Raw genomic sequence first — 12,167 nt, forward strand, 5'->3', positions numbered from 1 at the left:
TCACTTACAGGGGCTATTGTGAGGAGAGCACATGGGAAGAGCTCTGTAACCATTACCCGGGGCAAGTCTGGCTGGCATCTATCAGGCTGGCACTATGTGCCAGGCACCGACTTCTAACGATTTCTCATTTAATTCTTTACCAGTTCGCCAAGGTATTTGCTGTTATTTCCTCCGGTTTACAGCTGAGGAAACTGAGGCCCAGAGCAGTGTGCCAACTCGCCTGGGTTCCCCAAGTTGGCAAATAGCACAGAATGCAGGGTCTGGCTCTAGAGCCAAGCGCTGGGTGGGGGCTCCTCTGTGAGCAGAGGCCCTGCTAGTTCTCTTCTTTGGTCCTGGTTTGAATGGTAGGGCTCCCTGACTGGGGCCCCGGCTGGGACCCACGTGATCAGGTGGAGACAGTGAGTCTAAACTCTATATTTACTTGTTTAGACATGGGAAATAATTCTTTAGGCCATTTGCGAGTAGGAGCTGGAAGGCACTTTGGGGGTCTTCTTGTCTGACCTCCTCCAGCAAGGCTGGCATCCTCCCTTGACAGCCTCTGCCTGAGCCGGGCCCCTGCTGGGAGAGAGGAAGGAAGCTGGGGTAGGGCCACTGCCTGCCGCCTCTTCACTGGCAAAGAATGGCTCGTGACCCCCGAGTTGAGCCAGACCAGGCTGGGGTGTGATTTAATGACAGTGTCTTAGGCCACAGACACAAAATTTATCCAGCAGAGCTCCTCTGGCACCCCAGGCAAAGGGCAGATATAGGACTCTGATCTACTCTGCTGGGCATCTGGGGGTCCGGCAGCAGGGGGCGCCAAGAGCCAACTCAACCACACAGAAACAGTAACCCACTGGATTACTTTGCGGTCCCCCCCTCTGGACTTCAGTCGGCTCCTCTGTGGGACAACTGTGGCCACACAGACCATCCCTCAGATCCATCTGATCCCAACAGTCCTACTCACAGTGGAAATCACTTGGGGCATAAAGGGCATGGTGACGGTCACGGGAGGAAGGGACAGCAGGACTGAGTGCCCCCCCCCCACCCTGTGGCAGGCAACACACACTGCTGGCAGCCACAGCTCATTCAAGGAGCAGCACAAATGCCCCTCCCGGCTCCTCTGGCCTTCCTGGGTCTCACCTCATTACCAGACCACTGCTTTGGGCACAGAGCTGTGACAGCCCCAGCACAGAGATTTTTACTGCTACCTGAATCCCTAGAACAAACCCACAAAGACCTATCATTCCCACATTTTTTTAATGAGAGAAAACAAGCTCAGAGAAAGAAACTACTTGGCCAAGGCCTCAGAGCCAGGAAGGAAGAGGCAGAGCTGAGATTTGAACCTGGGTCTCGTGACCCACTCTGAAGACTTCACTTGTCTGACACTGCCTGGGAATTATGGCCCATCGCTGACCCTCCCAGGTCAGCCAGGCCCAAGGCAGGAAAATGGAAGTGTGGGAGACTATACCACCCCATCTCCACCCCAGGCTCCCACTCTAGCCCTTTGTCAGCAAGAAATGCATGGGCCTGGGGCAGAGCCACAGAGGACTGGGCAGGGTGAGGTCACCGTCTGGCTGCAACGTGACTGGCTGTGCAGCCTTGACAAAACAGCCTCAGCCCTGCCGAGAGCAGGGCACTAGTCCCACCACAAAGCACTGTTGCAACAGTCAGAAGGATGGATGGTGCTTTTTGAGGGACCACAACTGTCACCACTCTTGTTCCTGATAACCTCTACCTCCTCTCTGCCTCTTCCACAGTAACACCAAGGCCATTTATGAAACAGTCCCTCGGTGCCGAGTGCAAGCACTGCCCTAAATATCTGGATCATGCAATTTCATCTTGCCAGCAGCCCTAATAAGAAGGTATTGATTGGTACCCATTTCTTCAGTGAGGAAACTGAGGCTCAGATGGGGCAGGGATCAGCCCAAGGTTTGTCACAAAGAGGGTATGGTGTCAGGCCAGGGCTTGGATCACTCTCTGAGGCCCCTACCAGCACAGTCACTTGGGCTCAAGAAAAGCAATTATAGGCCAAAAGAGAACAGTAGAGAAGAGGATGCCAATGGGAACCTGGGGGCTTAAAGGAAGAAGCTGAGGCAGGAGAGAGATGACCCAGGCTGCTAGACTCCCAGGCAGAAATGTGTGCTCCAAAATAGGAGCTAGGTCAAGAGAGCCAGAAAACTAGAAAGAAGTGTACGCAAAAATGTGCGCAGATTTATCAGAATATAAACATTTGTGTTGGAGCAGGGGTGACAGGAATAGAATGGGAAGGGAAGGGTCTGGCGGGATATCAGGATTGGGAGGCCCAAGGCAGGTGGTCTTTGATCTCAGTTGCCCTCTAAAGAGAGATGCCCAGGCTGAGGCGGTTCAGCCTGAGACCCCACCTCTCCTGTAGCAGCTGCCTTGAGAAGCAGCCTGTGATGGTAAACACGATGGCCCAGGAGGGTATCACAATCCCTGCAGGGCCTGCTTAAAATGCAGAGTTGGGTACCACTCCTGGAAATTCTGATTCCAGAGCCTGTGGCTGGGGACTAGAAATCACACATGAATAACTTCCTCCTGGTGATTTTGGAACACGCTAAGTTTTGAGAACTACACATGCTTACAGATGAGAAAATTAAGAGCCAGTCCCAGTTCTCAGGGATTTTGTTCCACCTCAATGCCCCTTCTGGAGGTCCCCACCCTGCCCTTCCAGCCTGACCACCTTGCAGCAGAAGACAGACTCACAAATGCCAAGTCTGCCTTACTGTTAGTGACTAAGACGCTAAGAGGGCTTCAGAGGCCCTGTCCCAGCTCAGTGGAAAGTGTGCTGAAATCCATTAGTGATGTCTGCTGTGGGTTTAGAGACAGAAGTGGCAGCATGCATGCCCTGTGTTGCCCTTTAGGGATCCCCTGCTCTAGCCAAAGAATACCTACCCCTTCCTCTGATTATTTTAAACCTCTGAAGCCAAGTTGGAGCGTCTTTCTCCAAATGCTTCACCCCAGGCCCGAGGGTCTCTTCTGAACTTCCAGACCTCTGACAGTCAGCTCCTTTGGACCCTGCCCCCACTCCTACCCCACTGAGCTGTACCCACTTGTCACAAGAACACCTCAACCTGTGGTTGCACTTCAAGAGCAGGACAGACACCAGGACTCTGTGAGGCCTTGCCAATATCAGGCATGTCCTTGGGCCTTGGCATCTTCTGATTCACCCTTCCTACCCTAGGACTCAATTGCTATTCACCCCTATTTTTCAGGAAAAGAAAGTGAGGTCAGAGGAGCTGGATAACTCACCCAAAGTCACACAGGAGGTAAAGGACTGAGCCCAGGGTCAAACTGGATGGTGGGTTTCAAGCCCACACCACAGTCTGTTCCCTCTTAGGCTGTGTTCCCAGGCCACACAGATAACACATTCTTTAATCTCGTGGCCCCTGCTGTGACACTGAGCACAGCACCTGGCACACCAGGAGATCTATAAATACTTCCTTATCTATGCAGAACTATTTGCATAGACAAAACAGTGCAGACAGCATAGTACATACAAGCTCCAGCCCTGGAACCAGAATCTAATTCTGGCTTAGACACCATAAACTGTGTACCTGGAAAAGTTAGATAACATCTCTGTGCCTCAGTTTCCTCACTTGTAAAATAGGCACAAAAACATCACCTACTTCACAGGGTTTTTTTGGAGAATTAACAAGTTAATGCACACCGCCTAGAACAATGCCAGCACAAGATAAATATATGCTCTTTGTGGCTGTTGGCTGTGGACTTCTAGTTCAGCTAAGGCTGGAGCAGATCTAAATTGTAACTCTTTTATTTCTTCAGCTATTAGCTCAGATATTTTAAATCCAAACACTCAATGTCCTGGGCTAGGCCGGACTTGCTCTGCCTTCTTTGGGGATGAGAGGACAGTGAAGCTGTAGGAACCCAGCTTCTGAAGTCTTAGAGTCACAGTTTGTTTAGACTCTGCCTCCTGGCTCCCTCTGGCCTTGGTATTGTCTTCTGTCACGCAGGCAGGAGGTTCAGCAGGAGGCTTACAGAAGGGCAGAGGTGGGGTGGGGGAGCCTACCCTCCACTGCCTTTACCCTCTTACCTTTCTGTGACCTGTGAAGAAGAGGGAAAGGTGGTGCATGGAGCCACCATTGCGGCTCAGCTCTTTCTTGAGGGTGCGGGGCGAAGGTATGGCCCAGCTGGATGAGGGGCTCTCGCCATCGGAGCAGTGCAGGGTGGTGTCAGAGGAGAAGCAGGGCCCCCGGGCCTCCTGCAGCAGGCTGCCCTCACTGTGCGTCCGGCGCCGCAACGAGTTCTGCACCCGCAGTGAGAGGCCACCCTCGCTGCCCTGGCCCGTCTCGATCATGCTACTGCGCTTAGCCTCACTGCGCTCTCCGTAGTTGTCATCACTCGTGTCCGCATCCTCGTCTTCCTCTTCCTCTTCCGCCTCCTCTCCCCCCTCTGCCCCCTCTGCCTCCTCCTCATCTCCAGAGCTGCCCCCCTGGGCCCCTGCCTGCTGGCTGTAGGTGCTATCCAGGCGGACCTCGGGGATTATGAAGGCAGGTCTAGAGGCAGCAGCCAGGGTCTCAGTAGCTGCTGCTACATCCCCCGAGCAAGAAGTCTCCTCCACAGGGGCCTTAGCTGGCAGGGAGTTCGGGCTGGGAGGCAGGTCTTGACAGGGGAGAGGGGCCTGGCCAGGGGGCTCTGCAACTTCAGGGAGGTCTTGGCCAACTGGAGCGTCCTGCGGAGGAGTGGGTTCTTGACCAGCAGAAAGGTCCTGGCAAGCTGGGAGTTTTGAAGTTGGAGGGGACCCCTGGCCTGCTGGGGAGTCCTGTCTTGGTGGGGCTTCTGAGTCCGCAGGGGGTTCTTGGCCACATGGTGAGTCATTGTTGGATAGAGATTCTTGGCCAGAAGCAGGCTCCTGCCCCAAAGGGGAATCCTGGTTGGGTGGAAGGTCTCCTCCCAAAGGCGAAGGCGGCTGCTGCTCAGGAGAGCAGTCCTTGCTGGGTGGGGGGTCCTCAGCACCTGGCCCCTTCCCTTCCTCCAAGGGCATCTCTCTCTTCTCATCTGCTTCTGTCTCAAACATCTGGAAAGCAGAAGAAGTACAAGGAAAGTTCAAAAGAAGAAGTTACAGTTGGTCAAACAGGGTGTACGAACCCATGTCACAGAGGCTGGCACCATGGCAGGGAACAGCCCAAACCATGCAACCCACAATAAAAAGTCCAAGGGCCAGATGGAGCTCTCTTGGCTCAGCACATTAAGCCCCAAACATTTCCTTCCTTAGAACTTGTGCTCCATCCAAAGCATGGCATGTCACTAGAAGGGGAAAGTGAGAAGTCACCAGCATGTGTCTACTGCATGTCAGACACCACGGCAGCTTCAATTTCCTCTCTTGCATGATCTACTTCACTGCATTATTATCCTCATTTTACAAAAGAGAAAATAGGGGCAATATGGTACTGCGGGTAAAGGAAAAGCTAGGCAGTCTCTGCCTTTATGATCAGAATCAAAATAAGCTCCTGCAACAGAGAAGTCACCAAGTGAAAGAATCCTAAGCATAGCCAGACTGTCTAACAGAACCAAAGTTTCAAAGAATCTGAAACATTCAAACAAGAATTCACTCTAAATGTTAAGAACCTTTTCGAAATCAGTAAACTAGAATGAAACCAGAACTGTCAAATACTGCCCACACCTGGAGTGACCAGATGTCACAGACATGCAGGCCATCACCAAGGCATCAAGGGATCACCTGCCGAATGACTTTTAAACTGTTTGGAGGACCTTAGAGATTACACACACACACACACACACACACACACACACACACACACACGCGCGCGCGCGCGCGCGCGCGCGCAGCTTCCTGCCTCACACACAACACAAAGGACCCTCAGGGTTTTGCTGGTAGATTTCATTTGTAAACGAAGAAGCAGTTCCCTTGATGAGAGTCCAAAAAGCATCTGTATTATAAGGAAGTTGTGGCCCAAACAAATGTCAGTGTCCAGGGGGCCACAGCCATGTGGAGAAGCAGCTCTCAGCCCTGATCTAGGCTCCTTGCCACACTCAGGGACCAGGAATGCTAGAGCTAGAACTAATTAGAGCCCACATGAGCCACAGCCACCTACAGCAAATGAAAGAGGAAGACCCAACACCTACTCTGGAAACATAAGCAAGGCCCAGGAACATCTGCACAGGCGAGGTCTGGCCCAGAGTTTCCATGGTAGGCACCCCCAGAACTTGGTTATGCATTCATTCTAGAGACTACAAGTTACCATTTGATGGACCACAAAACTAGAAAACTGAGCCCGGAGTACAGTGACTTATTCACTGCTGCACAGTTGTTCTGTGACCCAAAGGCCATGCCCTGTGCAGAGAAGCTAAGGAGTTGGGAAGCTGCACACACATGCCAAAGGTCACACTCCGGGAGAACCAGAGCAGATGTGAAAGCACAGTGTGGGGAAAAGCCACTGTTTGGAAACATGAAAGTAAAAGGGACCTCATCCACTGCAGAGGAAGGGAAAGCCTTAGAGGAGTACAGGATGACCTGGCTGGGTCAGAGACCACACATCTTAGGCTCTGGTGCCTCAGCCTTCTTACCCCCGTAACACTGCCTGAAGCTAGGGGTTGAGCACCCAGGGACCCCTGAAACCTCATGGCCTTAGACTATGTAACATCAGTGATCACAAATCTCCATCGCATAGGCAGGGAGGTTGAGGTCCAGACAGGGACAGGGGCCAACCTAGAATCACATAGCAGGATCAGACAGAACCAATGACTAACCTGGGCCTCCCAGTCTCCACCTGCAAATTCGATAACCAATGTGCCCAAGTAACAAACCAGGAGAATAGACTATAAAAAGCATAAAGCTCCAAATGGAAATAGAGATAGTGATGATAGCTGTACTGACATATAAAAGTAGATCTAGAGGGAAATTCTGAACCTAAGGATCTCACACAAAGGTCCATCTTCCCTGGGAACTCCTGAAAATAAACTCTGCTCAATGCTCAGAATCAGCATCGGCCACTGTGATACCAGAGCCCTTAATCCAGAACTGCTGGAAACTAAGGGTTGTGCTTAGCACATCAGCTGTTACCAGGTGGTCAGGGCTGTCCACTGGACAGGCAAGAAGACTAAAGGCCCAGCCTGATTGGACAGGGACTCAGTGAGTCCAAAGCTAACCTCTATAATTTAGGTCTAGCAGAGACCCATAGCCCAAGCCGCTGGCTCTGTCCCACCAAAGCCAATTCTGAACTACATCCTAGGCCCCAGCCCATCACCCACTCACCAGGGAGCATCTCCATCTGGAAAACTAAAAGAGTCCCCGAACAGCTCCCCACATCTACACACACCTGCCTTTCTAAAAGTCCTTGGAGAAAGAGGGAAGTAGCAGCAACCCCAGGTGCCCTTGGGGCCTGACACAGAGTGACACTAGGAAAGGAGAAGGCCGATTTCTCCTCCCTGGGGTTGGGGTTGGAGGGCACTAACCTGTGAAAGTACAGTGCAAGGCTCAAACTAGAAATGCAAGTCAGCCTGCCTCTAACAACACGCCATAGACTGGGCCAAACCAAACAAAGCCAAGAGAGGAAGTGCCACTGGGCAGAGGTGCCTATCTCCAGGGGACCCCGCCAAGGGACCAGGACTGCCAAGAAACCACCTACAGAGGCCAGCAGTTATATGCTTAGGTGCCCCAGTCAGAGTCCTGTCCTCATAGGACCGAATTCTCCCTTTGCAATGCTGGTCAAGCCTCTCCGGCCCTGAAGCCTCCGTCTCTCACTGGGAACAGAACTCAGGGCTACTGCATGGGCCGCACAGGTTATGGCTGGTCTCCCATAGTACCTGGCCCAGGAAGAGCACTGGACATGACTAGTAACCTCATCTTATCTTTGAGATGGGAAGCTGACCGCCTAGAGGGTAAGGGAATGTCTAAGAACTCAAAGACTCACACACAGGATTAAGACTGGTCTCCTGCCCAAGGCCTCTGACATACAAGGATTTGGGGCCCTCAGGATCCAGATGGAGGGAAACAACCAGCCAGCCACAAATTGGAAATAAAACAGATGCTTTGCAGACAAACCCTAGGCCCATTGACCCTTGCTGTGTTGCCAGGCAGGGCCTGTGTAAACCCCAGCCACAGTGGGCAGGTTTAGCCAGGCCAGTGTTCTCAGGAGGCCTGGGGTGGGAGACAGCGACAGGAGATCTGAGTACCCAGGGGTGAGCAGTGGCAGTCACAGGCGAGAATTAAGGCAGGAGAGGAGATAAAGATGAGGGCAAGGTCTAGAATGAATGGCAAGAGCGGCTTGTCTGTCACCAGCAGAATGACAGCAACAGAGCTGTCTGCGGCAGACCTGCTCGGAGCACACACATTCATTCATTCTCTGGGTGCAGGGTAGATACTGAGGGGATAGCAGGGAACGAGTAGACACAGTCTCTGCCCTCAGTGAAGCAGAAAAAAGAGGCTAGAAATGGGGTGTGGGGAGTGTGCTAAGAGCGCTCTTAGAGGAAGTGCAAGCAGCCAGGGACACCCACTTAGCTGTTGCAACAGGTTGGCGTGACAAGAATCCTGCCAGAGCCCAGCCTGCTCACCCAGGGCCTCCAGTGCGCAGCACCAGCCAGTGTGGCCCCGCCCTCCCAAGGGGTCCCTGTCTCTCCATCCATCACTTCTTTGGCTTGGCTGGACCAGGGTTAATTCTGCCCATCTTGCTTGCCAGCAGCACACAGGAAATGAACCAGGCCCTCTAACAGCACCACTGTTTAGGATCTAATCAAATCCAGTCCAGAGCTCAGAACAGGCTGGGCAAGGGTGGCTGCTATGACACCCAGCTGTGGCTTCCGGCGCCCAGAACCCCACTGACACTACCCACTGGAGTCAGGAGTTGACAGCGGACTTGCCCAGTGTCACACAGCTACTCACTTCAGAGCCACTGCTGTTGACCCCAGAGGCAACCTGCAGGTGGCTGGAGTATGATTCATCACATCCACCCAGATACCGGGCTCAGCAGCTGCCCTCAAAAACCACTTCCTGCTCCAGGACAGGGTACGTTGGGGTTTGCCTAGGCCTCAGGGTGTCCCTTGCATGGTTAGGATTTTACAGAAAGCACTGGACATGAAGCCTGAAGAGCTGGGCTGGATTCTTCACCATTGCTGCCTGTGAGATCCAGGCTACCTAGCTTTCTAAACCATAAACTAGGGTAAAGGCACTGCCTCCTCCTTTTCTAAAGAGCCAAGAAAGCCCAAGGAAGTGCTCTATGAACCACAAGTCACTTGAGAAATCTGGTGAAGCCCTTGGAATCCCTGCCTTGCCCCAAACCTCCAGGCTTGGCTTTGGGTGGGAGTGTGGGTGAGGAAGCAGGAATCAAACTCAGGACCTTGTGCTTGTCAGGTCTGGCTTCTTGACACCCAGAGGCCAGAGCCTCTCCTCTGCAGACAGTTCAGGGGTACTCCAGGCCATTGTTTTCCCTGCTCCTCACTAGACAGGTTGGGCAAAGTCCAGAAGGACAGAGGCCACAGCTGACAGAATCGCAGCTGTGCACATGAGCCTGCTGGAGGACCTGGGGCTTAAACTCCCCATGCCTCAGTTTCCTTAGCCATAACACAGGATTAAGAACACTTCCTCACCCTGCTGTTAGGTGAATAAGCAAGCTAATATACATCCAGAACATGGCACTGGGCAGCCGGGCAAGCACTCAATAAATGGTAGCCACACCATTCCAGTAAGCTTAGCTCTAACTGCTCCCTCCCGCACTTCCTCTGACCCATCTTCTGACCCCTTTACCCCACACTGCCTTCCTACTAGTACTTACCCTGGGGGCCTCTATCAGCCCAGGCCAGCATGTTCCTCCATTAGGCACCCAGCAGGCTCCTCCTCGGCCCATAATCACCCGTGGCCACTGACACTTCCTGGACCCACAGCCAGCCCAGACCTTTCTCCAGATACTACATCCCAGAGGCAAGCGTGGCCCAGCCCCCACAGAGGAGCTCTGCAGCAAACACACTTCTAGCCAAACACAGCAGGGAAAGAGCAAAGGTGGATCCCTGTCCTCACAGAGCTCACAGGCTGGAGAGGAAGGGCGACCATCTGCAGGGAGGCAGGACACACACTAAACCTGCCCTGCAGGGTGCAGTGCAGCAATGAGGTGCTGTGAGGGGGAAGAAAGGGGACACTGAGCCAGGTGGCTCAGAGGGAGGGAGGACCTGAGAGAGGACCTTGAATAAGTAAGAAATCTGCGCAGCCTGCAGGGAAGGCTCTCTTGGGGAGGAAGCACATGCGCAAAGGTCCAGCCATGAGAGGCTCAGTGCACATACTGGAGGGACAGAGTAGAGAACTCCTGTGTACCTCATCAGTACCTCGAGATCAGTGCAGCCCAGATTGAATGTGATTTCCCAGGTTCTTCTTCCTCTTGGGTCCCCGCACGATACCACCCTAGTCGCATGGCCCAGGGACTGGATACCATTGTCTCTCCCTCCTCCCTTTCCTTCACTACCGCCCTCATGGCCATTTATCAAATCTCAGAATCATTTCTTGTCAAATCTCAGAAATTCTTCCACCAGGGAGCTATGGATGGTAGGGAAAGAAGGCATTAAGAATACTCTGTACTTTCTGCTCAATTCCCAAAACTGCTCTAAAAAAAACAGTATTGATTTAAAAAAGAAGAAGAAGCGTCTTTTCACTCTATCCATATCCAGTTCCACACCATCACCCCCACCCGGATGGTGCCAGCCTCTCAGCGGTGGTCCAGACCATGCTGTGTGCTATGACAGGGAGCCTTCTGGGACAAATTGGAACTTGTCACTCCTCTGCCTAAAACCTCGACATGGCTCCCCAGTGCCTTGGAGATAAGGTCTGAATGCTGTCGTCCAGGAAGAACCAGGTTTTGCCTCTTCCTCAAGCCTCACCACTCCACCACCTTAAATATTTGATGAATGACTGAATGAGGAATTTAGTGAATTGCACAGGACCATCTAGACTCTCCTCAAAGTGTGGCCACTGCTGCGGGGCACTTGTATGAAGGCAGACTCTTAAACCTACTGAATCAGAAACTGCATTTTAACAAGATCCCAAGTGACTCATATGCCTACTGAAGTTTGAAAAACACAGATCTAGATCACTGGTGCTCAGTGGAGACATTCACTCCAGCATCACCTGTGGAATACTTTGAAAAACCTATATGGGGTTCCAGGTCTAGACCCAGTGGCCCTAAGCATAGGGCCCAAGTGTTTTCACTTTTTTCTAATTCCCACATGATTCTAAGGAAAGGCTCCAGTGAATACAGTGATGAGGCTCAGGGAAGGTCAACATGCCCCAGGCCACACAACAGAATCAGGACTGTACCCACCTCAGGTCTGGTTCCTACACATGACACTGACTGCATGGTAGGAAGCTATGTAGAAGAGGGGAGACCCAGGTCCAGGGTGGGGAGCTGGCAAGTTCGCTAGAGGTATTCACCCATTCCTGGGCTCCAGGCCCAGGGAAAGGAAAAGAATTTGACCACAGATTGCAACCTTTCTATACGTCATCTGCTGGGAGCTCAGGAGGATAACACCCTGCAGCAGGAAGCCAACCCATTCTGCTGAAAGCAATACTGAGGCCCACAGAAGAAGCTCTTCTCAGGTCAGAAACTCAGCACAAAGTGAACACTCAGGAAAGGGAACTTCCTGAGGAGTGAGAAGGCAGGAAATACTTCCTACTCCTGGCACTGCCACCTAACCAAGCCAGAAGGACATGTGCCCAGCAGCCTGCTGGAGATCCCCAGCCCTTCCAGATGCCTATCTGTTCCCAAGCAGTCCGGGAAGCAGCTCCCATGCTACACGCCTGGCCTGTGCTCTCCTGTCACAGCCCAGCCAGGCCTGTTCTCCTCTCGGGGACTCAGACACCACTGTTTCGAGGGTAGTCTCACCCACAGACTTCATTTCTGCCTCCAGCTCTCCTCTCTGAAAGGGAAGGAGTTGAAAGCCAGTGTTCCCTGGTGTCTTCTTGCGCTATGGTGGCAGACAGCACAGAGAGCTCCCAGTCCTGGCCCAACCCTGGGTGCCCTGCTCGGGCACTAGCTCAGGCCAGGTCACCGTCGCTTCCCTCCTCCGCTGTCTCTGTGACACTGCCTCATCTCGCCAACACCTCTACCTGCTCAGGTCTGCCTGGTCTACGAACCCAGGTGGGTGCCCCTAACACCCCCAGCTGGAGGCCTCTTGGCCCCCTGCTCCTCTCCTACCCTCACATACCT

At 52.8% G+C, this 12,167-nt stretch overlaps 1 protein-coding gene across 9 annotated transcripts in view; it reads right to left on the reverse strand.

Annotated features, from left to right (window-relative positions):
- Rgs3 (regulator of G protein signaling 3) overlaps positions 1-12,167 on the reverse strand; it is a 116,677-nt gene that overhangs the window by 9,301 nt on the left and 95,209 nt on the right. For all 9 annotated transcript variants that reach the window (XM_063260401.1, XM_063260380.1, XM_013145922.3 and 6 more), the window contains one exon: positions 4,052-5,035. In XM_063260401.1, the coding sequence (XP_063116471.1) occupies positions 4,052-5,035 (984 nt within the window). The remainder of the gene's footprint in view (positions 1-4,051; positions 5,036-12,167) is intronic.

The sequence above is a fragment of the Cavia porcellus genome, unplaced genomic scaffold (assembly GCF_034190915.1).
Source record: "Cavia porcellus strain 051 isolate PalLab524CR breed Dunkin Hartley unplaced genomic scaffold, mCavPor4.1 scaffold_1, whole genome shotgun sequence".
Taxonomy (NCBI): Eukaryota; Metazoa; Chordata; class Mammalia; order Rodentia; family Caviidae; genus Cavia; species Cavia porcellus.